Here is a 27,917-nt window from a genome sequence, read left to right as displayed (position 1 = left end):
CATTAAGTTTGGTCACAAAGAGTGTTTTGCTGGTTATAAATGTCAAACTGCCATCTTAACGTCTTCATATCATTACCATTAGTTTGATTTGTAAATATTATTTTATCAGTAACATTCTGTCTGTTAGTTCATTAGGATTTCCTGATTTCTTGTGAGTCTGGTAACTTGTAAGTTGAAATGTCAGACTCTGAACATGAAGAGGAAAGTATCTTGAACAATCTAAACAAGTGAGTCAAACTATTGCTTATTTAGATTTCTCCCCAAAGTCGTAATGTTTAATAAAAAGTAACTAAGTTTGTCCAAAAACCAAGCTACTTTTACTTGGCTTTTTAAATTGGCAATGTTTTATTCCCTTCGCTCAATCTCTAAATAATGAAGTGATATAAATAACACCTTATCTTTTCGGAAAAATAAATAAAATAAGCATGAGTTTAATTTCTTTATAAGCAATTCTTAACATTGATAATTTTAATCCTACTAATATTATACTTTATGAACGACTGAATGTAACTTTGGAGTCTTTATGTGCTTCATAAGCAACAAGGATATAGATATGTTTAATATATACAAAGATATATAATATATCTATGTTACAGGACACGACAACTGTGGAGTTCAAAAGCTGACATAGGAACCATAGATTACCTCGCACCTAAGTCACCTGTGGTTAAAACTGCTTCACCTAAAAGTCCCTCCAATGAAAAGTTTCAAAATGGTGGACAAGAAGCTACAACACATACTACGACTGCCGAAGTTGTGAAGGCTGATGAACAGGTGTGTTGGAAAGTATTGCCTCATATTTAGGAATATACATTTATGAATAATAATATATTAATAACTTTATTTGTCTCTTTAATTCTGGTTGCAAAGATTGATAAATAGAATGAAAGGACAGGATATAGCGTCCATATCTGTTAAAACATATATATATACTTACATTTTTTAGTTGGTACACCTACTATTTAACATGTAAGTGAGGTTTTACACATTCTCTTTAAAAATGCCGGTACAAACAAACCACTTAAATATTAATCAATTTATAAATTAATTAATCTTCAGACAGATTTCAATTTTGTAGGCTTCTGAGTTGGCATAGTTTCACTTTTTTACCTCATTTTATTTTATTTTCATATTTCTTAACAAATTAACATTTTTCATTCACTGAAAAGATTTTCACAAATTTAAACAATGTTGGTATCTAGACAAAAGTGCTATAAGTTAATTTTAATTATATTGTTTATTTTGATCTCTTGTAGTGCTTTGAAGCTAAATTAGCTCTTGTATTTGCATGTCAGTTTAATCGTTAAGTTGAGCATTACAATATTTAAGCTTTTCATTAAGTAAGATTACTACGGATGATTAAGTATTTCGAAAAATGCTCTCAATATATATATTTTTTAACTAGGTTTATCTTAATTGGGAGCCACTGCTATTTTAACTTTTTTTGATTGAATGCAGTGGTACTGGCCAAACTAACTTATATTTCGTTACCTCTTTATATCTGCTTTGTTATAAATATAAAGATATGTTTGGCAAAGGTACCTCTGATTCATATAAAACAAAATGCAAACCTTTCTTCAACGTTGTATGAAATTAAAAACCTGAACCTTATTTTATGCTTGTGTTTATATTTAATGTGTTTATATCCATTATGGCATGCTTCTATATTGCAGTCCTAAAAGGAAATTATAAATTTTGAGTCCTTGTTGCTTGCTTTTATATTGAACAAATGGGATGTTTTTATTAGTTTTAGTTGTACACTATTACACATGTATTTGTGTGTGAGTCTGTTTTGGAAGGGAAAATTGTTTTCCCAGAAAAATATATTAATGGGAAATGCCCTATTGACAATTATATATATATATATAAAGGACAAATAACTTATATTCGCTCATTCATTCAAATGGTTAAAAAATTATGTTTGAAAAGTTTTATTATGTCGTTATATGCACCAAAGCACCATTTAAATATGTTTAAGTTGAAGATTCGATTTCCATCAATTTTCCAAACTCACCAAATCTTTATATTCATATTTAATTATTTAAACTGTCTTTTTAAATGCACTCAAATAAAAGTTTTTCTACATCGTGTAAACCAGGGCACAGAAACACTAAGAATATTAATAGAAGGACAAAGGGCGTGACACAGTTAGGCGACCCTTGGCATCGGATTTGTTGCATCGGCTGTTCTTTCGTAGGATTAATGTGATCACTCCCCAGGGGTTACGGGGAAGATTAGAGCGTTGTTACCGATACTACACTGTTATGCTTCCATGTCGTTTTGTTGATAAAAGCATGAACTTTACGTATAGTAGGGTGGGTTAAGATGGGACAAGTTTTTATTCACTTTTCTCCCTATTTGGTAGAAAACAAATAATGTTGACAGAATTGTATTTTACCATATTCTCACGACTTTAAAAGTAGTAATTGTTTAAAACACAATCACAAAATATGAGATTTTCTCCACATTACGTTATAATTAGGTGCAAAATGTGGTTTGTCACTGCATTACGTAGTTCAACTTTGTCACTCAGTTTTATTAATTAATCAATAAACTGGACGACTACTTTCATGGCAACGCGTGATGGTTAATTTAGTTTCTGTTAATGCATTTATTGATCCAGGGCAAACTACAGAACCTCACTCGCTTAAGTTGTTCTCAATATTTGATATAAAACGTTACGTTGATTGGTTAATAAGACGAATTAATTAGTTTCATTGTGTTGATGAAACGTAGCCACTTTTATAACTATTGACAGATCGATCAGGTTTTAAAACATCTTATAAAAAAATGACTTTCGAATCGTTCACACACAATATTCATTATATATTAATTATCATGATATATATATTTCATTCGCATCAAGTATTTTCATTATTCATTGCGCACACGGTGTAGGTGGAATTCGTATTTCATCTCGGCTTATAATAACACACCTCTTGATTGGCGAACAAGAATTCTTTGTTACGTCATGCATGGGCGCCATGAGTTTAATTATGGGTTTATTAAAACATCGCATATAGGACACAGCGAACATTTTAACTTAACAGTCGTTTTACTGCCGTTCTATAAAAATGCAAACCATGAATAGTTTAGTGTTTTACTGACTATGTTTCAAAGACTTTTGGCAAACTTCTTGTTAGTAAAAATATAAAACTGCTACATTAGCTCAGTATGCCAATTTAAACGGTAACTACCGGCTTGGAAACTAAATGCCTTCGGCTACAATACGAAGATTAATTAATTGCAGATCGCTTAAGTTTTCACAATTTAAATGTTTTTTCCATTAAATTAATTTACTTAATGCCTTTTTGTGTACATCTTATGTCAACGTAAAACAAGATACAAATTCTGTATTTAATATATTTATAAAGAAATACTAAATCCGGAATCGAATCCATGTCTTTGTTTTGGTAAAAATGTAATATTGTTTGCAAGAAAGAAACTACGAAGGTCTGGAATAAAATTTTCGTATTCTCGTTAAGTTGAGTTATCGTGTAAACAAGACGAGTATATATAAAGGGTAACCGACCGTTTTATTTGCCCGCTGTTGCTTGTTCAATGTTTTTGACAAAGTGCAACCAACGAGCCGTATATTGTGCAGCGAAGCGTCCTGCTTTGTTCGAAAGTGAATTTAAAAACTTTCTACCTTGAGGCGAATTTATATTTAGAAGTCTCCTTGCAGAATGTAGATGATTAGTTTATAAATACAACCGACATCCACCCATTAATGTTACACGCACATTTGAACAACATCAACCAACTAGCTATGAAACCATCTTACCATTTCTTGTTTATTTTTCCCCATGCACCCAACTTAAGCGCGACCATGACTGGTAGCAGTTGCATATAACATGGATTATACAAACGACATCGGTTAGGAATGTCGATAATACGAAAGCAAATTCCTTCAGAGTTCGTGTCGCGTAGGTCACACCTTGTCTTAGCACTCGTTCACATTCCTCTATATGGTTATAAGGCTATGCTTGGTCTGTTTCGTACCGTGTGATTTATCCTGTATTTGTAACTGTGCGTCTGCGTATTTACAAATATGGTAATACTGTTTATGCACAAAGTAATTTAGAATAAATAAATATATACAAATTCTTTTATAATTCACACAATGGTTATAGTAATTATACCTTGTTGATGTTTACAGTTTACGATTAGTTTTATCAACATGAATGTAACTTGTTTAGTGGACAACGGTAGCCATTATAACACGGGTGTTCTGTTTTTGAGTTGTCATGTATGTAGCTTTGTAGCTGAATAATTGTTTTATCTTTTTAGCATCTATTAATAATACTAACCTGCTACATACATCTCATATTAACCAGGTTGTTGAAGATTATGAGTTGCCCGACATCAAGTCTATGAGGTCACAATGGGAGGTTTCGAATGCATCCCAACCTGCCCCATCACCAAGTCATAAAGCTCCTGCAGCAGTTGCATTAGCAAGGGAAAAATCTGTCAAACGACAATTACTACCCGAGAATATTGGTAATGTAACTTTATTTGTTCTGTGTGGTGGAAAAACCACTATATTATTTTTATCATAATTAGGGTGTTGTGTCATTTCTAAGTATATTCAATAGGGCGTCAAAACGTGTATACACACACAAAATTAGCGGAACATCTCCTTTAGAATAATTTATTATTACAGTTTGCATCATATAAAAAAGGGTTTTTACATAATATGTTTTGTAAAAACACATGTTATATATATTACATGTTTTAGCCAACATTATAAAAACTTTTATTTTTCATTGAATAGTTCCTGTTAACCGAGAAGAAGTTAAAGAAGAAAACTATGCCGTGGAACTTAATAAACTGAAGGCACAGTTTGAAAACTCATCCAAGGTATGAGGTGTTTACTGTTTGATTGACAGTTAATTAGTGCATTGATTTTAGTCCTGGTTGGAACAATAATTCTCATCAGCTTTTTAACAAAGGTGTTTTATGCTTGTGAATTAGCATGTGTCAACTTTATATGAGATATTGGTCCCAAACCTGGGGTGTCATGCATGCCCACTGGGATTTTCTACAGTAGATTAATCAGTAGCAATGGATTCAAATTTGTTCCATAATGATGTGTGTCTAAATATCCATGCCTTCCCTGTATTATAAAAACTTCACCATCTATGATGACAACACCTCATTTGTTTGCAATTCCTTACATGAATAGCTTTATTGAATAGCCTACTTCCTTGTTGACTTACTTTGCAAATAATTGATCTATCTGCCTTCCCTTATTTCTCTGATAAACCAAACAGCGAGTTCACTCATATTACACACTCACAATAAATCACTTACAACTTTTAATCAAGCATCTTTAAAAGCCTAATTTTCCTGTTATTATATTCTCTACATCATGTTATACCACTTTTCTCAATTGCTGTCAATGAGCCATTACTTTAATGTTTGTATATAAACCATTATAGATAGTTATGATGGAAAGATGAAAGATTTGTTTATTGCTTGTAGTTAGTGGTTTATTGGTTTATACAAAGTATTAGCATTGTTTGGAAAGTGATGCGTTTGTTGTCTACTTGTCTTGTATATTTAAAATCTGGTTAATGAGAGAAATTATGGTGTGGGCTGCTAACATCACTATTGGTGGAATATTTGTTGTTTGAATATATATACAATAAGTTGTGGATTGTAAATAAAGATACAATAAACATATAAATGATCTTATAAACAAGTTAAAAGAATATTTAATAAGGCGGCGACTAGTTTAGTCAGTAGCGGAGAATGTCACACCCGGTATTATATTTGTTCATGCAATATGTGTAGTATGATATGTTTATTGGAACTTATTAGGTCAAAGTGAAGAGAATGCAACATAAATATCTATCAAGCATACTTTTCATGTTTGTGTGTGATATGTTTGTCTTAAGTTTTAATGTTGGGCTAAACTTTTGCTTTATTGCTGCTTTGGATTATTAGTGTGTCGTAATGAGCCGCAATACTGCTAACTATGCTATGGTAGTTCGTGGTACGCGCTTACGTCGGTTGTGTAGCAAGTTTGAAACAAAGGAAACCCCAACACCAGTGGTGTATACGAGTACCTGGGTAAGAGAAGCCTGCTCACTTGTTGTCTATTGCTCGGAAAGTTTTAACACGTTTGTTTCAGACAATATATTCACTGCAATATATTGGAGTCATTGTTTATTTATTCATTTAATTATCCATTTATGTTGTCGTTGCAGTTGTTGTTGGTATATTAGTTATGTGTCCAAGTGTTTTATGTTCTGTACTAACCTCCAAGTCCACTAACATATTTGTTCCGCTTATTTGTGATAGGGGGTTTTGCTTCCCAAGACACCAACTGGTTCAATATGTTACTTTGGGGTAAGATGGGATATCATATAAATCCCATATTTCCTAATCATGTTTTTAACAACACCCTTTCAGAGTGTTTAGGCCACCCCTATATATCCTGTGAATGTTTTTTGTTTACAACTAAATAGGACGATAAAGGAGAATAAAAACATGGACCATCTTACCCCATCCTACTGTATATTGTACTTGTATGGAAATTGTTTTGCTGAATATTTTTTCTCCACCTATTCAATATCCACCAACTAATCACTGCTATAGTGCTACATAATAAATGGCCTTCCCTAAATATAGGGATATACACGGCTTTAGTATAAAATCTTTCAGTAAAAGAAACATAATATTAGTTTTTACTTTTTATTCAAATGCTACTACAGTGTAAATTAAATCACAATTGTAATATGTCAATTCCTCATTAATTTAAAGCTAACAATTGCTAATTTCCAATCACTACCTTTAACCCACAATCATCAAATCTTAAAGACTTAAATTTCCACAAACCAAAATATCTTAGTTAAATTCCTGGGAATAATTTCATGTTTTACAGAGTTCATCAAATGCGAAATCAACCAACGTTGTTAAGTCTCCCATCAGCAAAACAGCTATCAAAGATTCCGTTTCAAAGTATGTATGGCAAATATATGTTGGTTACTTATGATATACTTGGGGAATGTATGTCTGTGTAAGATATACACGTGTGGGGTACATATGCTAAACTTTGAAATAACCTGAGATCCAGGAGTAGTTAGACACACATTCCTAAAACTTGAAAAAATAAAATAAACTTTTTGGTCTTAATGTTAATGCAATGCAAAAAACATCTACTGAGCCACACCAGGTGTGGTGCATATAATGGGCTTGTGTTTCTTTGTATTGTGTAGGGTGTTGTGTTATGCACGTTTTTTTTGCAATGTTTATGATAAAAGTGTAATATGAGCATTGACTACGACAGTTTGTAAGCCTGTTTATCATTCCCTTACATGACCTTAGCATTGGCTGGCTTTATTATTATTACCCAACATTGGTGTGTGTGATTAATAATCAACTTGTGGCAGGTCGATTATTCCATAAAACTTGCTGCGTTATCAACATAAATATTTTAAGGCCTTGTCTGCAAGTGAATTACATTAAATTGGTGAACGTTCCCTCCTTGGTATATATCCATCATAAGATGAAACAATAATCAATTATTTATACAATTCATTGCATACACCCTGCAAACACACAACTTAAACGTAATTTAAAACTTGTTTTTATTTTCACTTGTAAATTATAATTTTGTTATAGATGTGTGGTGTTTTAAAATGAACATAACTAAGCTGTTTGAAACACTAATTGTTTTGCATGCAGCTAACTTTTGGTTTATTATTTAACTTGCCTTGTTTACACTTCGCACAGCATGCATGGACAACTATTTAACTTTGTAACCTTTTACTCTCTCTGCTAGATATCGGTAACTTTACTTCCTTACTAACTATATAACAGGAAAAGTTCTTCACTAAAAGGAAAGTCTTCACAACCACAAATGAAAAAAATAAGGTGCATGACGTATATTAGTTACAGCAAGTCACTCTTCTAAACTTCAATCATTCTTCATAGCATGATATATGTTTTGCTTGTAGTTGCATGCCCTTTATATTTAACTGCCATACAAATCTAATCATTTTATTAAATGTATGTTTATAGTTACACAGGTTTTACTATGTGTGAATATTATACCATGGTACCATGGGGTGAGATCATCTTAGATGGGACACCTTTAATTCATAATATTTCATATTTTCCAATCATGTTTTTAACAATCAACAACTCTTTTTGAGGGTTGTGAGGATACGATTATTTAGTTCCATAGTCCAGTGCTGTAAATATTCTTTATTTACTACCAAACAGGACTATAAGTAAATGAAAAATATCTTTGCCTTTATTACTATTCATCAATTTCTCGTTCAATTTTCCCATGCATGACGAGAAAGTTTAAATCAAGGTTAATAAATATGTTTTAATATTGAATATGACATCACCTTAGTACCGGCGTGTGCAGTAACTAGTGAATCATTAACAACAAACAAAGCATAGTCAGCCATCTGCAAATATGGGTGTCTCTGCTTCACGTAAATAGCAGCATATTTTCAAGCAATAAAGTTGGGGGATGTTTCCACCATCATGTTCACTGTCCTGTATCGTCTCCATTGTCTTGATACAGTTAATAACTTTCACAGTTCCCACCATATTAATTGTTTCATCAATATATAAATTTACAGCAAAAATGCCACCTACATTTTAAAAAATGTTTAAATCTTTAAAAATTAAAATCTAATTTCAGATGATTTCATACTTTCTTATATCACTGATGCCAATCTTTTTTATAACTTGTCTTTGGTTAAAAATGAAATTAACTTTCCAAACAATTAACATAATGCCGTATAATACATTTGCTTGATGCCAGATTGTCCCAAGAGGAAATGACTCGATATCTATAAACTAACTATGTGCTCATAGCTGTTGCATTATGACCAACTTATAGTGCTGTGGGGTAAGATGGATACTGTTAGAACATAATATCCCATTTTCCCTAATTGTGTTAACAATTATGAATGTTCTTGTAAAGTTTGAGGATCCCATTATATATATATATATATATGTGTGTAAATAATTGTGGATCTACCAAGAAATGCAATGAAAAAAGGGAATGAACGCATATCTTGATCTTATCCCACCTTACTATACAAGTGATTAAACGTGTGGATAGTTTTCTTACACATTAGCTTACCCCACCCTACTATACACCGCAGGTTTCAAGATGAAATATTTGTCCAACAACCTAAGACAAGCGAACCACGGGTGGATGTGGACGGGGTTAATGTGGATTTATCGAGCATCAAGTCGCACTTCGAGATAAGGAAAGATGAACAGGCGGTGGCGCCAAGGAGCCCCGACACAAGGAACACACATATGTAAATTTTATTTGAAATGTTTTTAAGCCCGATGTCACAGTGGTTACCATGCCTTCCTATAGCAGAGGCTACCATTGGGGTTGTATGTGTTTTTAGGAAAGACACTTAACGGCAAGTTCCCCAATACAGTAGTCACTAATCTAATCTAAGTTCTAAAATAAAATAAACACCCCCAAAGTTGGTAACTCGTATTTATCCCCACATACAAAACAATATAACCCATGTTTCACACAGCTATATGTGGATACTTTCTACCTACTATACAACCTGTGGGGATTGGCCATTCAACAGTTCTTCCATCTTTTATTACAATGAATTAAAACAACCAGATATCAACTTACTCATGCATTCACAGTGCTCGTACAACGGAACCAATTAACCATGTGACGTTAGATGTTATCCGCCCGGATGACGCACCCACGGACGAGGTGTATGAAGTTGAACTTGGTGAATTAAAGAAAAAGTTCGAAAACTCGTCTGTTCCAAAACCAGAACAGGTAAGTAATTGTTTACTTTTGCATCAACTTTATAAATAGCAACTGAAGTAATATACAGAAAACTTTAATTCAAATTAAGTATTTATTACCTGCATTACATATTTAGTTGAAATTGTCCTTAAGTTATTTGTAAATGGAGGCAACAACAATGATGTATATGAACATGTTAGTGTTACCCAATCATTAATCTGTGTTATTTGTTATAATCAAATGTTATAATGTTATAAAAAGTTAAATGTTATAATAGCAGACCTGCTTTTAACCCAGTAATTAAAGGTCTTCTGTTTATAACACGCATTTCAATATAATGAGGTTCTACAAAAACGTAACAGACAAAATTCAAGTTTAAGCAATTGTTTAATAAAAGATATCACCTACATCACACCATCAGTCTCTGCGAAAAAAACATCACAATTTTGTTTTAAAATATTTTGAATTTTGAATTTTCTGTGTCATAAAGTTATTTTTGAATGGATATAGAAAACTTGTGTGGTGTATGTTATATGTCCAACCAAGCATGGTAGGGTGTATGGTAGTTTTCTAAATCATAATAATTCTGTTCAATGTTTAATTGGTTCAATATATCAAGTTTTAAAGCTAAATAGTTCTTGAGCTAGAAATATATTTTACCAAACAAACTTCATTAATTATTATATCAGGTGTGCCAGAAACAATACTTTATAACCCTTTTAAATGAATTAAAATAAACAAATATATTCCACCAGAAATCTTTAACACACGTCCCCATCGGTAATCAAACACATTCCAATCTCGCGTATCAATTACTTTTAAATGGATTGTGTATTGACTGAAACAAAGTTACCATGTATTGATACCTAATATACCATCATTGTAGTTGTGACCTATAATCAATAGGTCGAATACAGTGTTGACCAATATATTTCAACCTGTATGACGTATGTATGGTTTGCTTTATAACTAGTTGATACCTTGCATCACTGCGTTATTACCACCGCTTTTTTTCACAGATTAAACCCAAGGAACCCGCGACAAAGGTTCATTACGAAGTAAAGACGTCGTTAGAAGGTTCGTGTTTTGCAGCGTTCATAATTTAGAGTCTTGTAGTTAGTTTAAAATGACCCCGACAAAAATGCGAATATTTTTGTCTCGCAAAACAAACCTAGAACTTCATTTTAACTTCCTGCCGACAAACGGTAAGTTGGTAGAATGCTACTTGTTGCTCTTATATATACTTAACTTGTTCATATTCTCTTAACATATTCGTTTATAGTTAGCGTTTATATTCCTTGATATGCCACACATTTTATCCATAGCGCGTTTTAAACGACTCTCGTTTTACTATTGTTTTCCTTCGCTTTTTAAATATGACCTTCGCTATCCTTTTTAAAAAGTTAAATAATCAATTCAACTTTATTTAATGAGATTTGCGCAAAACTTTAACATTGATGACACAATGAATTATAAACAATATATTTGCACACGGCACGCATAATGCAAACTATTGTTCAGCCCGGAAGTTATAAACACAAACGACATCCTTTATTAATTATAATTGCCGATATATAACGTGTTTGAATATTTAACACTAAGTAAGAGTAGCGGGTGGCGGGTGCCTAACTGCTACGTGTTCGTAATACTACTAATTCAGTACATACGAAACAATAGGCTATACTATACCCACATACGTATTTATAGTGAGATTGTTCTAATTATATAAATATAAATCAAACTACGTTGTAATTATGTGTATATTTTGATTTAGTATTGTTTACTAATGTGTCTCCAACCCATATGTCTTTATTGGCTGTATTGTCAACACTACAAAAAAATCCAAAATAATAATCACCCACAAAGACAAAGTTACATTCGTAGTAACTCATAAGCGGGCACCCATGTTATAACGTCATGCGAGGGTATTTAAGTGACCATCTCAATCACATTGATGTTTTTTTATCACAGATTCCCGCAACATTGAAACGGTTAAGTCATCGGAACCCGTGTATGATGAAATGATAGGGGAGGATTCGGTTAAAGATAGATTGAAAAGGTAACATTATATTTGGATAAGAGAGACTGACAATGCATTTACACGAAACATATCTCTTATTATACAATTGGTTGAACTTAATGCTGTTAGGCTGGGGTAAGATGGTCCATGTTTTCATTCTCTTTTGCCGTCTCATTTGGTTATTAAACCAAGAATATTTACAGAGTCATTCAACCGCATTCTAACGACTCTAAAAAAACATTGTTTGTTATTAAAAACACGCTTGGGAAATTAGGAACTAATGAACTAACGTTATTCCATCTTAATCCAATTAGATGTAGATTCACTATTTTGTGTTTTCTTTGATTTTTTACAATGTATAATGCTCGTATTTAACAACCAAGCATTTTTTTCTATTTCAACATCGCTTGCGTTTATTTACAAACTTACTTAACGGTGTATTACACTTATCGAAATTACGAAAGCAATTATTAAACCGACTTCCAATCAACAATGCAATTAACATGATATTAATATTGATGAATGTCCGGTGACGTGGGAGAGTGGTTAGCTCGTTTCTACCTCAGAGTTCACGGATTTATCACGGCTACCGTTGTAAAAACCTTTCATTGACAATTTTTCTTTGACAAAAACGGTCGTCACGAATGAGCTTTCCAAATTATCCGCTTTTTAAAAGTCACCAACAAAGTAACATATTTGGTAACTTGTAAGCAGGCACGAGGTGTATGAAACCAAACACCCGTGTTATAACGACTGTTGTTACCTCGCCATGCGTTGATAAGGCAAGTTACATTCATTCATGTTGAGCAGTCAAGCATATGTGACGCTATGATTGGTGTCACGAAAACAAGTTGCACCGTTATATTCATACACCTTGTTCGAAGCTTAACTCGTATTTAAGAACAAGGTGTATGAAGCTACTGCACAGCCATGTGCACAATAAAATAATAATATTACCCGTGTTATAAGTCTGATTGGCTTACATCAGCCAAGTGTAATTAATTAATATTTTTCCATTTGTACCCCATGTGCTGCTTATTCTTTTTATTCAATGTTTTATTGACATTTTCAAACAACACGTGATATAAATTCCCCTTCGCAGATACAAGTCTATGACGCAGAGTGACGTCACAAACAGACCGAAGGTGGAACGTCGTATATCACAGAAGGTAGGAGATACTTGTGTATTAAGTTTAATAATGCATTAGTATACGACTGTGGGAAATATCCAGTGTTGTAGATTACATTAGTCGAATTCTAGTTATACGTAATCACGTAATCTAAATTGAAACATATTCTTTACCGCGTTTGTTTAATAACGATTGATAATCAATTTATGTTTTGCGACAATCGTGTTTGGAACTACATGTGTAATATATGCATGTAAGTTACCCTTTACCTCCACATAGTGGATGGTTTTTCTAGTACTTGTTCCCACTGGATGGGGCAAGTGAGCTGTTAAAATTAAGTATAGGGTCAGGCGTCAGTGGTGGTAATTATAGTCGTGTGAAATGTTAATATTTCCCTCAATGAACGTTTTATTTAAAAGACAATTTCTTTTAATTATAATATCATAAATATAACGTTCGTGTGTTACCGTGACGTAATAATCAGGTATCGTGATATACGCGAAGACACGAAGTCTGTTATAACATTTCGATTCGTAGTAATTATTGTGTATGGGTGTCTTCGTTTCCATGATAGTTGATTAGTTTAATACGTCACATTCGTCACAATGTAACAGCTTAAAGTTAGTTTTTGTTTTAGTTTGTATAAATAATATTGTTCAATCTAGAACAGAATTGCAAAGTCGTCTTTTCTTATCATTTTAGTTTAACTAGCTCCCTAATACCTTGTTATAATAACAGTCATGATCAAATTCCATGCGAAACACGTATTCGACATAACTCAACGAATTGTATTCTGTTAGATTTATATTAAGACCGGTGATGCCATTTTAGCCAAAACTGACATCAGAGTCATACAACACAATTCGATTATATCCTGAATTACTATCCTGACCTTTATTTCATCCAAATTCATGATCACTGGACCAGGGTAAACTTTTTCACAGTTATAACAATCAAAGAAGTGAACGAGACTGTTTTTTTTTAAATATGATTGCTCTGTCTATAACTATCACCATTGCTTAAAATCATAAGTTCAAACCCAACAAAATACGATGTGTTTGATATTTGTTGATGACGTATTCAGTAACACTTAATCTTACTGGGTTCAGTGGGTTGTGCTTGTGCATGCTTATGACTGAGGTGACAGGCAAATAAACAAGTTGGCGAGGTATCTTTCTTTCAACAAGTCACTATATATCCCATGAGACATACCGAGACACCGGCTTGATTGCTCACGTCGAATAAAATCGATGACTCAAAAACTCTCAGCCAATGAGATTCATTGGTGCAAGTGTTACGTCACTATATTCTATATTAGGGCATGGATGTCGATTTTCTACCCAGTAGGATCTACAAGGACCACGATGTTGGTTTGTTTAAATCTATACATCGTGAACCCTATTTGCCGCTAACTAGGTTTTAGACGTTTTGCTTACAAGTTTAAACTAGGTGGTCGTTTTGTTAAACTTAGTCTAATCAAATTTTCCCACAGTTTTAGTTCTATTATTGTTTATATACCCCTTTGGGCTTTGTAATCTATTTGGTCATTTTTAAGTTAGACCGTAACAACTTGTAAGTGTTCTGGTGTTCAAAGGTGAAAAGTAAGTTTTGCTTTTAATAAGTATTTGTTTTGCATGACATTATTTACATTGAGTGAGGTTTGTTTATACTATGATACGTGGTATCTACTCAACATATTCCTACGAACCTAAGTAACGAGAAGTAAATGTAACGACTCATAACTTCAGTCACCGCTTACGTATGATGCATACCACAAGCCACTTTATGCGTTGCATGGTTGCTTAGCAACACATGACGTAGTTGATCGTTCTTGCTTCCTGTAATGAAAAGTCTTTCCCTTTATGCCCACATTGCAGTGTGAAGCACCACCAGTTATATGTGCATTAATGTGCGTTTCAATGCAAGGCCAATTAAGATAGTTGAGATATTGGTTGAATTTGTTTTGAGTCTAGTGAGGTATATTTGGTGGATATGGTAGGTTGGGGTAAGATGGAACACTATTTCATTCTATTTTCTCGGTTAAGGTGGTAGTAAACAAGGAACATTTAAAGAATTATTTTATAACCTTATTCTCCTGACTTCCATATTCCGTTGGTGATTGTTTAATAAAACACGATCAGGATATTTGGAACTTATGTGATAAAGATGTCCCGTCATACCCCTCATATTTAACTTGGTGTATACAGTTGCCTTTAATATATTTCTGCGAACAACAAATGTCTACGCTGTTTCATGTACATTGACATTACATCAACCTTATTATTGTTGTTTATTCTTTAAACGTTAAAATAACGTCGCATACTTAATTACAACATAGTTTCAAATTATGACACGCCGTATAATAATTTTATCTTGAATTAGACCTGCTCTGCCATGTAAATAGTTGGGCAAGTATTTTAGTCAGACGTTTTTATTTCACAAGCAAAGTTATTTTATCATGTTGATACTTCATATGTATGCATGTTCTATTGCATTATTAAAACCAACGAAGTGTTAGAATAAGAAATGAGGCAGCTTTGCCATAAGAAGGTTTCACTCAAGACAAGATACGTTGCAGAACGAACACATTAAATCTTCTCATGTGCATATCAAGATCTAATATTGACATACGTGTTGCGTGGTCGAAAATATTTGTGTTTCTGCTCTTTCCTCAATAGGAAGTGTTTTAAGTTAAAGATGGAATTAACACAATCATGGACTTTTTGTTAGTTTGGTATCTTGTTGTAGCAAAGCATATAACGTCGTCAGGTTAGGAGGAGAATATTGTGAAATATTTCTTGTGAGATAAGGTGTTCATATATTAGGGCGTGGTCGTGTGTAGCACAGTGGTTGACTGGTGGTGTATTAGGCATGCCTTTTAGCGGGATCTGTTCCACTTGTTTAAGTATATATGTTAGTTGGTGAACAAAACCACGTTCATATTTCGTTTCACGGGAACCCATTGTTTAATTGTTCACTTAACATATTGCATATGTTGCCTATACCGTGTAATGACTAAAAGCGTTTCATTTAAAGTGTTTTTACTTTCAACGTGTGTTCGGCTGTGAGGATTGATCGGCAATTACAACCATCGTTGCGACTAAACACCGCTGGTTTAAATGGTTTCTGTGAATTATTTATTTCACTCAATGCGGCCGTCTGTTGTCTAATATGCTGCAGTATGACGATCAAAACAGCTAGTTTACAGCTGCGAGGAGATAATACGACTTACAATATTGAATTGTGGACAGATGTAAACGGTCTTACCGCCGAACGAGTTATAAGGGAACAAGCTGGCGAATTGTTTATAAGTTTCAGCAGCACACGTATGATCGCCCGCATAGCCAGTGCATCGGTGTAGGAAGTTCAATACAGACTCCTGGTTCCAATATTAGCAAGCCAGGAAGTTATCAAATCAAACCACGGCAGAACAACACATGTGATCTCATGTTGTTGGATTGTTCACAGCATACGTGTTTCCTTGTCTACAAGTCGATTTAATTTAACGTAATTTTAATGTCAGGTTAGTTTGACATAAACAGAATGTTGTATAGTCGGGCGGGGTAAGATGGTCCGTGTTTTCATTTTCTTTCCTCATTTGGTAGTAAACGAGGATTATTTACAGAAATGTATAACCGTATTCTCACGAGTTTAAACGAGTTCAAAGCACGATCGGAAAATATGGGATTTCGGTGTTAACGGTATCCCCTTTTTTTCTTGTCCCACAGTTGTATATGTTATAGTCAAACGTCGTATTTTAACTGTGGCTTGATTTATAAGGCATGGGAGTGGGAATGTGCAGAGAAATGGGAAAATCAGATTTCCCAGCATTATCTTTGTTTACCTAAATATTATTCCCATACATTCCCTCCCCATGCAAGAACAGATGTAATCATTTAAACCGAACTGTTTCCCCCACAAGATTTCGTTGAACGTATTTCACCGCAGCAGTGCTTTGTAGTGTGTGACAACTACGACACTGTAGTGTAGTTTGTTTACGACCGCCCTGCGACTTGTACCAATTAGAAAGTGCTATAAACGACAAAACCCAATTTAGTATTTTGTGACCAACAAATACAATGCGTGCCACGTTTATTTGACGGGTGACGTCATTTATTTGACTCGCTTGGCCGGCAAGTCAGTTTATTAGAGATTCACTTGAGTCAGAGCGGTCAGTAAGTTATTACTACAAGTATTGCATTTAATATAAGATGCTATGAGCCGGTTATGTAGTATAATGTATATTATTCGGTCAATGAAATATAGAGACGTGTTACAGTATGATCATTTATGAGCCGGGTACACGCTGTAAACTATACAGTATAAAATATGGTCATTTCTAAATGTAATATAAACCATGTTATATTCAGTTATAAGCGGATATCATTTGGTTACGCAGTTTAAAATATACATTCTGCTTGTCAGTGTAATATAGATACGTATCCATGATAAGTATACGGAAGTCGTCGTGTTTCAATATTGTGTTTACACATTGTAGACATATCTAAGATATTGGGCGTGTTGGTACCGAAGGTTGTTAACTGCTGAGTTAATAAAGGGAATATAAATCTTGTTCGTTAGTAATATTTAATACATGTGGGTTCGGCTGACTATAATTATCATGTATTTGACTTTTCTATATGTTATGCCAGGCAAGGAATCTATATACACGTAACTTTCACTTGCTGGCGTTTACGGATATTATGGATGTCGTTATATGTTTGTAGGGAAAGAACTGGGGGTAAGATGGATGCTGTTGACACATAATATCCCATATTTCCCTATCGTGTTTTGAACAATTAACAACGCTGTTTTAGAACGGCGGGATACGGTTATAATTATCTAAATATTCTTTACTTTTTTACTAATTCAAACGAGAAAGAGAATGAAAACATGTCCCATCTTACCCCACCCTACCATATATAGATATATCACGTAACTTGGCGTGGCAATTGTGACGTTGCAGACTGTTGTGTCGCCTGTGTTGGATTTCTTTGAATTATTCATATGCGTGGTCACGTGAATGGTGACGTCATCGCTATACCGGCACCTGGCTGAAGATGTCGAAAATGTTGTGTTTTAGTAAAAGTAGGAATGTATGACCATGATCAACGGCTGGGGTGTTTTGAAGGTTTATTCATTGTTTATTTGTTCAACAAGAATGTGTATAAAGTTTTAAAAGCATCTATGACTCTATGTGCTCGTATTGCCGTGTTTATTCGAAACAAAATTTTCTGTGGTATTTTTGCCCTGTAAAGTTGCGAATGAAACTACACAGGCGAAAATACGTTCAAATCATTCGATCAGGTATTTCAGTCATTTAAACTTGGTGTATTTTCCGTTTGTTCAACAACACGCCTGAGTTTTGAACCCCACATACAAATAATTGATGCACAAGCTAATTATACAATGGAGTCCAACTCATGAATTATGCGATGTTGTGATGAAACTAAGTGACCGGTGTATCGAAGCTTGTGGTGTTAGATCACTTATGCTTGAGTACAATCCGTGTGTTTCATATGATTATCGGGTGCAAAGGTAAAAGTAAGTGAGCAATTACACCAAGATGGGAAATGCTTATTTTAAAGTAAGTCAATCAATCATATGTGACGCCATAAGAGGGTTTGATTTTTAATGGTTATTTATTGATATTATTTAAACGTTACATTTGAATTGTTTGTTTTTTTACATCGCTATTATTATTTATAGTTTAAACTGAAAGTGTAAACATTTTATAGTTCACAGAATTGTAGACGTTGTTGGAAAGGTATGTGTATGATAATAACAAATATTGAAGGTGAATTTGCGTCTTCAGGTTTGGTTTAGGCAGACTGGTTTCAAACCAAACTTGGTAAAAAGTTGTGTTCTGTCTCTATCTATGTATCTATGTAAATGTGTCAAGTAGATTGTATATTTATTTATTTTAATCAAGTTATGCATTGTATAATACGTATAATACGGTGGGGTAAGATGGGACATTTCACTCGAGTTTCCTGTCATTTTTGATGATAAAAAAGAAATATTTACAGCATGTTATGACCGTGGCCTCCGACTTAGTTAATTGTTAAAAACAAGAGGTAAATCTTTCCCCACAGCCAACAGCATTACAACATTATCTTTCCTTATGCCTTGTACCAAGGGACGTTTTATCAGACGACCTGTGTAATAACCTGGAGGTCGATGAGTTATGTATTAAATACACGGTTTATGAGCTCAGCTACGTTTATATCGATGTCGCAAGTAAAGTACATACCAATGTTTGTATGTGTTGCATTATATCATCAAAGTATCATTTTCTTTTGATTTTTTTAGCGAGGCAAGCACCATTATTATATCAGCTAAGTTAGAGGGTTTTATGTTCACATGTGTTGGTATCGGTGTGTGATGGATACTTCGCTTATGTTTGGTGTTATTTAGATAAATGACGATGTTGTAACGTAAATACCTTATATTATGTGTAGCATATAAACAGCTAACAGTGATTTAACATCGAAAAGTAAAGTAGACATATTAATTTGGAAAACGTCAAAGATTCGAAACCACCATATGTTGTTTAGTGTATACGTTTGTCCCATAATAACAATATTAGTCGTATATATAAAGTAACCACAGATAATTTATTGTGGTTTACGATTCTTGGAACAACCTGATGTTATTATTACGTCACAAAAGACGCTTTGGCATTTACCCTAAGTGCGTTTTTTGCGCCGTAAGTTAAACTGAAAGTGGAGCCCTGTTGAATATTGAGCGTCCATTATATTTAAACGCTACACAGATGCTACGTTATTGATTGTCAACCTCAACCGACCTGTCTGTGCGGAAAACGAAACCGCTAAAGCAATTCACTGCAAATTCAATTACCGCCGCCTCTCATGCTGTGTATGGTACCATAGCACGTAATATATCATTGTGACGTAATATAGAAGGATTTTCTTATGTTTGTCATATAGTTGTCGACCATAATCATCCATAGTGTTTCATGTTCTAATAATTATAAATCTGTTCTTGTGACGTCACAAATTTGTCGCTATATTGTTTATATGACGTCATTATATATTGTTATATATGCCCCGCATACAGTAGGGTAGGGTAAGATGGGACATCCCGTTTTCTCGTCCCAAGGGATAGTAAACAAAGAACGTTTACAGAATTCTATTCACAGCTCATTTAAAGCAATATTATTGAAAACACGCTTAGAAAATAGGATTTAGTAGCCAACTGTTTCCCATGTTATCTTGGAGTATATGTTGATTGGCAACATTTTGTTTATCGTTCACAGAAATCAAATAAACCTGTTGTTACAACTCACACTGAATCTACAACAACTGAAACTTCAAGTGTACAAGTGGCCACCGAGATCGTGCGATCGCCACCTGCCGGTACAAAGATAACACCTGATTACACACCCAGTACCGACCTTCGGCAAACTAAAGCTATATTTGAAACAAGCGACAACAAGCCAAGGCGATCCCGACCCCCATCTGCTAGCTCAGGCGGCGATTCGAACATTCATTCCCCGCCACGAATTGGTCGAAGCCCTGATCCCCAACCCACCGCATCAGCGCGTAGCACCAGTCGACACAGCACCGCATCTACGTCATCAATAGGTCAAAGGTCACGTTCAAGGTCACCGGGTCAACAGCACAGCGATAGAACGTCAAACGTCAGCGAAAACGAAGACATGGCGGATGTAGTTCGACCCCCACCCGCTGGTACAAAGGAATCACCCGACTATGTCCCTGCTGTTAAAGTAAGCTCCATGAAAAGTATGTTCGAAAAACCATCTTCAACTGCGTCATCACCTACGTCATCAGCCCCCCCACCCCGAAGATTAAAGAGCAAGGATTGGGTGAACGGTAATGAGGAGACAGGTGCATCCCATGTTTCGTTTCTTGATTATTATTTTAATATTTGGTTGGAAATAATTAGATTGGAAATTTCCTTTGAATGAATTGTTTGTATGAAAAATTTTTCCTTTGTTTATTACAATGAATCTGTTTCACCGCATGTAAGTGAAGGTTTATTTTCCTAATTTCTCAACAACAATTGCAATAATACCGTAACATCACAAACTGTTTAGTTTTCATTAATAATATTAACAGAATACTTAGGTTCGAAACCAAAACTTTTTATTCAAAACCGTCACATAGTATAATTGGCATAAAGATGCAACAAACCTTCATATCTATGCTATGCATGTTTCATCATTTCAGGGTTTAAAAGAAACTAATATTTCCAATTCCAAGTATATATTAATCAAACCACCTTGTATAAAACCCGCATGTTAAAACTAACCTCGTATTCGACAGTGAGTTACCCCAGTAGCGATGATGGCTCAAACCAACGTAAAGTTGTTGCTGAGGGTTCATATGAAGAGAAAGAAGGTATCGGTAAATATTGAACCGATGTCACGTGTATAGTACTGTGGGGTAAGATGGGATCCTGTTATCACCTACATCCCATATTTACCGACCATGTTTTTAACAACACGAGCCTCAAGTATACGGTTATATAACTCTGTAAATATGCTTTGTTTATCTCTAAATGAATGAAAAAGTACAAACATGGACCATCTTACCCCACCTCACTATACCATATCATGTTAATTGACCGTTTAAATACGTGGCTTAAGGTTGTTTACGTCATTTATATTGAACCTTGCAGCATGTTTACTAACCCAACCCAACAATATTTGATTGTGAGCTCACAATTAATATGCGGTGGACTAATATCCTAATGTTGAATGTAACTTATTTATCCTCGAGTGGAAACGACAGTTGTTATAACACGTGTGTTAATACACCTTGTGTCAGTTTACGAGTTGTATGTAACTTTGTGATAATTTGTACAACCCATTAGTGATTGACAACTGAGTTGGAGCAATTGCCGTTAAAGGTTTTGCCCAAGAACACATACGCCCACTATGGTAGCAGCGACGAGTCTCGAATCCTTATACCTTGGGCTAGAAGCAGGGTGGCGAACCACGGCGATATTAATATAAAATTGTTGTAAGTTTAACAACTATTGTTTTCATTATATAGGTGGTATAGTGCGCCCTCCAACGGCAGGAACGAAGGAGCTTCCCGCTTACAGTTTGTCACAAGATTTTCTCAAGTCACGTGCCGCTATGTTTGACTCGCCCACTAAAACCGAATATACACCAAAGAACAAGATCAAGGTGGAAAAGAAACCCGTTGTTGCGGTGAGTGCGTTGTTGTGTGTGGCTGTGTCGGTTGTCTTAGTGGCTTGACAAAGTTCAACGGCATAACCGGATGGCGCTTGGTTTGATGCTTGATGTTTTTACTATGGTAAACTACACGGGCGTATGTGTCTTTGGGCAACACATTTAACGGCAGTGGTCTCTAATGGGTTGTCTAAATTATCAGCCAAACATAAAAAAGTAATCGCCCACTAAGTTTCACATGTGGTAACTCGTAAGCGGGCTCGAGGTTTATAAAACAGAATACTAGTGTTATACACGTGAGGATTATCAAGATATATTCATTCAATCAATATAAACAACACAGGACGTTGTTAACGAGGCGGGTAAGTCAGAGATAGACGAATACGTTCCTTCACAAAGTCTTAAAGACGCAAAGAAGGTTTTCGAGGAAGGGGCATCCCCTTCTAATGAACGGTAAGTTCATGTTTAACTTAGCAGCAAATTATTTTCTATTATTGCGTCACAAAAACATAAGTTCTTCATATACGCAAGTCCTCTCCATGATGACGACATTCAATTCAAAAATATAAAATCAAAATATCGTCATGTAGCAATTTTTCTAAAGAACAAATTTGTAATTGGTTGTTTTCCGCTAAAACATAAATCAAAAACAAAAAATCTCGTATAAAATATCTCGTCGTCTGGTGGGCAAACCTTGTTCTAAAGTTTTGTGTGAAATAGAGATAAATAAATTTAAACGCTGGTTATATATTGCTGAAGAATTAGTTGTAATTTATGATACCGAAATGTTCACACAACGTTATACATTAGAATGTCTATGCTATTTAAAGTCAATTAGCATTTCATATTTGTTCGTGGTGGTTTTATATAAATGTTGCCGATCACGATTATTACTTCGTGGTTGCTACTGTCACGTGATGTAAGTGACGTCACATTTGTTCGGTACAGTGGCGCAGTAGTGCGCCTGTATTTAAAAGGGCATACCGACGAAACTTAATTTGTTTATTGTTAAAAATACTCAAACGGGATATATAGGTACCACCAAAGTTTTCAACAACGAAACAGCTTCTTAAAAAGAAAGCCGCAAATTCAACCGCTGAAGTAAAAAAGTCGGCCATGCGGTAATGCATGGGATTTCCCGCGGTAATGCATGGGATATCAGAAAAAAATCACTCAACTTTGACCGTTTTTAGTTTTTTAACGTGTAAGGAAAATTTCAGTTTCGGAATTGGTATAGTGCTTCTTCTTTGTGATTACAAAACAACGGTCAAGTTCAGTGAATTTTTTTAATAAAAAATCTCATGTTGTGCCGCAAGGCTGAATTTGTTTTTACTCACGCGAAATTGTTCCGTTTTTTTGAAATACTGGTGATACCTTTAGATCACCTATGTGCATCTCTGTCTGTACAAAAATTTTCGATCTTTCGTTGATATGTCCTTTAACCCAGTGATAATGGATTTAAGGCTCGTCGCTGCTACCATTGTGGGCGTATGTGTCTTTGGGCAAATGCTCCAAACTCAGTGGTCACTAATGGGTTGTCCAAATTATCAGCCATACATTACATTATACCAACCATGAGCATACATTACATTATATATCCTTCTTAACGACCATCAAACCAACAGACCTGTTCCCGCCAAACGAACGACGGAAGTTGTAGCGACACCAACCGGCGAAGTGGTGCGCCCTCCACCGGCAGGCACTCGTGACGACACCGATATCGTCCCCGCACAAAATTTAAAGTATGTGTCCCTTATATCGCAGTGTATGGGTTTGATTTGATTTGATTTATCGTATATGAATAACTGCTACTTGGTTTTCCTCCGCACATGCCGTGGCTATAAAAGTTGTTTCCGTGTTTGTGTCTTATGCAATTACACCATGGTATGATATATATAGACTTCGTTCGACATGATATTAAGCGGCAATTGTCAGCCTTGCATTAAAAAAAGCTTTAAAAAAACAATTATTTGAACAGTTACAAGTGCGTGTTAACTCCTAAGCTGGTATAAGGTGTATAAACATCCGTGTTATAAAGACTGTCGTGTTTCGGCCGCGCATGGTTTAAGTAAGTTATATTCGTTTAAACTTGTTGAATAATAATGTAGATCTGTGAAAGACATGTTCGACCAACCGCAAGATGTCGCACAAGAGGAGGAACGAAAGCAACCCATTGATATTGAGACGGAAGCCAGGGAAGCTGTGGAGAGGGAGAGAGAAGTAAGGTGTATAGTGTATATGGGTGAGGTACTACAGCGAGGTACGTCATGGGAGCTGGGATTTATTCTACAATTGGCTCACTACAAAATATCAGGGCCACCACAAGTACTTCCTTTACGCCACTTTCACCAGTTATTATAAGTAAATAAATGAGCGATGAATGACGAAACTATTGCACGGAAACCAACTCACGTTAAATAATAAGCATGTGGTGTCATCTTACTTCCCATAGGGAGTTCAAGCGTAACAATCATTTGACGTTTGAATAATCTTTGTAAATCATTATGTCCACCAAGAAATAGTATTGTGGGGTAAGATGGATCACCGTTAACATCTAAATTTTCCTTTTCCCGATCGTGTTTAGAACAATTAACAACGGTCTCTTAGAGTTGCGGGGTTACGGTTTTTTAATTCTGTAAATATTATTTGTTTACAACTAAATGTGACGATAAAAGAAAACATGGAAATATTGGCAAGCCTCGCTTTATATAATATGTTTGCTACAGCTTGCAAAGAAAGCAGCAGAAGGAACAACACAAGAACCCGAACCACAAGAACCAGAACCACAAGAACCAGAACCACAAAAACCAGAACCACAAGAACCGGAACCACAAAAACTGGAACCACAAGAACCAGAACCACAAGAACCGGAACCACAAGTACTGGAACCACAAGTACTGGAACCACAAGAACCAGTTGAAACCAGTTCAACGTTGGAGCAAAACGAGCCCGAACCTGAGCCAGCAACCAGTTTGGAACCTGTTGAAAGTGGCGTCAACGAGCCTACTGTGACGTCACAAGAGGACACACCACGTGATGAGTCGGACGATGAAGGGGAATACGTATTACAAACCACACAAGAAAATATTCAAGAGGTAAATTTATTTTCAATGCATACCCGTTACTATAACAACGGCGAACTCCCATAAATCGTCACCAGTTTTTTTTCTCATAAAACTTTTTGCTGGCCAAAGAAGAAATCAAATATTTTATTTTTTTACCGGTTAACACGGGTTTGCGTATCGAACACGCTAGTACAACTGTGGTGCTTTCTATTTATCCCCATTTCCACTGAGCTATCGTCTCTTTTGTACAAACACAAAGAATTAGCAATGCACATTTACGCTACAAGTGGTACAAAGTTAAATAAATTTCGCCACCAATGAAATTAATCTTGTCGTCCGTCGCAAGTTATAACAATAAACTATTGGTCGCAATCAAACCGCCGTTTTTACGTCATCGGTATAAATTATTCTCAACAATTTATTAAACTCGATAAACGGTGATTATATGATACGTGTCGTTATAAACAGGGGGAAATATCTGAGCAACATGATGAAGCAGCTGCTGTTACGCCAGTTCGTGTGGCTGTACCAAGCCCCACACCTGAAGGTAGGCTGTATAATTGAACTATAAGATATCATGTATAATAATGTGGGGTGAGATGGGACATGTTTTTATTCTATTTATCGTCCCATTTGGGAGTAAACAAAGAATATTTACACCAGTATAACCACACCCTTTCGACTTTATATTAAAGAGCCCTGGTAGTTGTTCATACATGGTTAGAAAATATCAAATCTAGGTTATATATTCTTCCAGCAAGGACAGAAGACTTGATTCAAAGTACAAGCTAACATGCTTGGTAGAAAGTATTCATTAACGCACTTTGTCTGTTGTGATCAATGTAATTAACATTGTGTTTTTATTACAGATGAACCAGAGACACAAGAAGCAGAAGTTAATGTAATGTTTGTTAGTTTTGTTTATTTCTATTTTGTTAATAATTTTCCAACAAACAGGATAAAGATATTGCTGTCGAAGTTTCAAACAACGAAGATATGACGAATGAAAACAACGATTTAGCTGCAGATGTGAATGAACATGCGCTACACACGGATCAATTATATCAAACTACTGATCTAATCACAGAGGACCAAGTGTCGCAAGCACAAGATATTGAAACAAACCAAGTTGAAGTGGATGAAGACGTTTCATCGAAACAAATGAAACAAGAACCAGTCGTCACCAACGGTGTTGAAACAGGTGAGCAACTCTTGTCGTTCGATGATGACTTTGACAAACCACACTTCGAGTACCCGTATGATGACGACACACCCATTGTTGATTTGATCAATGGTGATAATCATGGAATAAACAAACCACCAAAACAAGATTCTATCATGGATTTTGATTTGCTTGGAATATCTGGCCCCCAAATCGCCCCTGTTAATTCCCAACCCCCATGTTCGAATGGTGTTTCCCCCCTTACCCACCCTGACCCCACTGACCCCTTTGATATTTTCTCCACCCCGACCCCCAACCCAGCCACCACGGAGGCAAATAATAATAAAGATCCCTTTGATTTGTTCTTGTAGCACAGTAGCTTCGAACCCGCATATATTCAGTATTATTCTAAACACGTAGCAAGAAGATTTTATAATTCAACTTTTTGCTGCCGTGTGTCGCCAATCTAACCCAAATATATTATCAATATTTTCAGATGACAACACCACAGCAGTTGAGTAATATTCAATGTACAAACATTGGTAAAACATTCAGCGCTATGCGCCACACACACACACACACACACATACAAACATACAAACATATACATACATAGCCTCAGTAATACATGAAACAACATTCCACGTCACCAAACGTTGTGAGTATATTGCTTGTGCAATGTGCATGTAAGCGCTTGGAACAGCTCAGCTGTTCCAGCCTTTTGTACTCACTCCCTAAGTTTGCATGTTTTGAAAGCATGACACGTGATGCGTGGTGTATTCAACAAAACGTTTTTAAAACTTTGTTGATCAAATGAAACATTTTACAAAGTTAACTTATATCTTTGCAGGTGAAATAACGTACACTGATTTTAAACTAACTCTTTACTTCGTTTTATACGAAACAGTTTTATCTACTAACGTGGCTGGCCTGCATGTTCTGTATAACTGCATGCACTAACCGTACATTGACGACTAACCAGTGTTTTGTTTCGAACCATCTTTCATTACAACGTATGTTGTCGCTCATGTTAGTGTTGTCATTCATTTATCGCGCTGCAGTGTCACGTGTGTATGACGTCACAATGGTGATGACGTCGTAATATCTCAAAATGAGTGATTTCCCGCATCAGCTGCCTGTTGTAAATATGAATAGATTTGAAATGATTTGACGATATTGTTAAGCTTGCGCTGCGACATTGTATTTATGCTCGATCGTATTATTGATAACACCGGCACAACTGATGTGCAAACAGTCGAACTTGTGCTGAAACTGATCGCCAAAACCCGATGTATTTTCTATATTCGCGCGGAAATTTCACCGTTCGTGTGTTTTATGTTTATTTCCCGAATTCGGATCGGAATTATTTTATTCAGCAAGCCTAATAATTTAATCACGCCATCATTTATTTATGTGAATATTTATAAAATTGTGACGTAACACTGATATAAACTTATTTCGGTTTTAATGACGTCATTATAATAAAGTTTCGTCAGTATTTTGTCATTGTTGTGTTATTACGTCACGAATATAATCGAAGCAAAACGAATACAATATATGATTCTATACAGAAATTTTGTTCTTAATGTTTGG

General features: G+C 35.1%; 1 protein-coding gene across 10 annotated transcripts; it reads left to right on the top strand.

Moving 5' to 3' along the window:
- The first annotated feature begins 70 nt into the window (after positions 1-70).
- On the top strand, positions 71-27,898 carry LOC149733267 (uncharacterized). Of its 10 annotated transcripts, none has more exons than XM_089881215.1 (23): positions 71-227; positions 597-774; positions 4,338-4,500; positions 4,775-4,860; positions 5,950-6,075; positions 6,890-6,966; positions 7,828-7,881; positions 9,135-9,296; positions 9,652-9,793; positions 10,783-10,840; positions 11,735-11,822; positions 12,886-12,952; positions 20,193-20,769; positions 21,223-21,297; positions 21,955-22,115; positions 22,441-22,550; positions 23,723-23,839; positions 24,206-24,317; positions 24,824-25,192; positions 25,631-25,709; positions 26,032-26,063; positions 26,120-26,363; positions 26,821-27,898. In XM_089881215.1, exons 1-23 carry the CDS (start codon positions 178-180, stop codon positions 26,844-26,846), a joined length of 3,153 nt encoding a protein of 1,050 aa, XP_089737341.1. In that variant the 5' UTR covers positions 71-177; the 3' UTR covers positions 26,847-27,898. The 10 variants fall into 10 exon arrangements, with proteins under 10 accessions (XP_089737341.1, XP_089737340.1, XP_089737339.1 ...); XM_089881214.1 differs by having other exon boundaries at positions 21,223-21,303; XM_089881213.1 differs by having other exon boundaries at positions 20,193-20,784.
- Positions 27,899-27,917: the final 19 nt, after the last annotated feature.

This window comes from Ciona robusta, chromosome 7 (genome assembly GCF_009617815.1).
Source record: "Ciona robusta chromosome 7, ASM961781v2".
NCBI lineage: Eukaryota > Metazoa > Chordata > Ascidiacea > Phlebobranchia > Cionidae > Ciona > Ciona robusta.
This window is presented reverse-complemented; position numbering and strand designations above follow the sequence as displayed.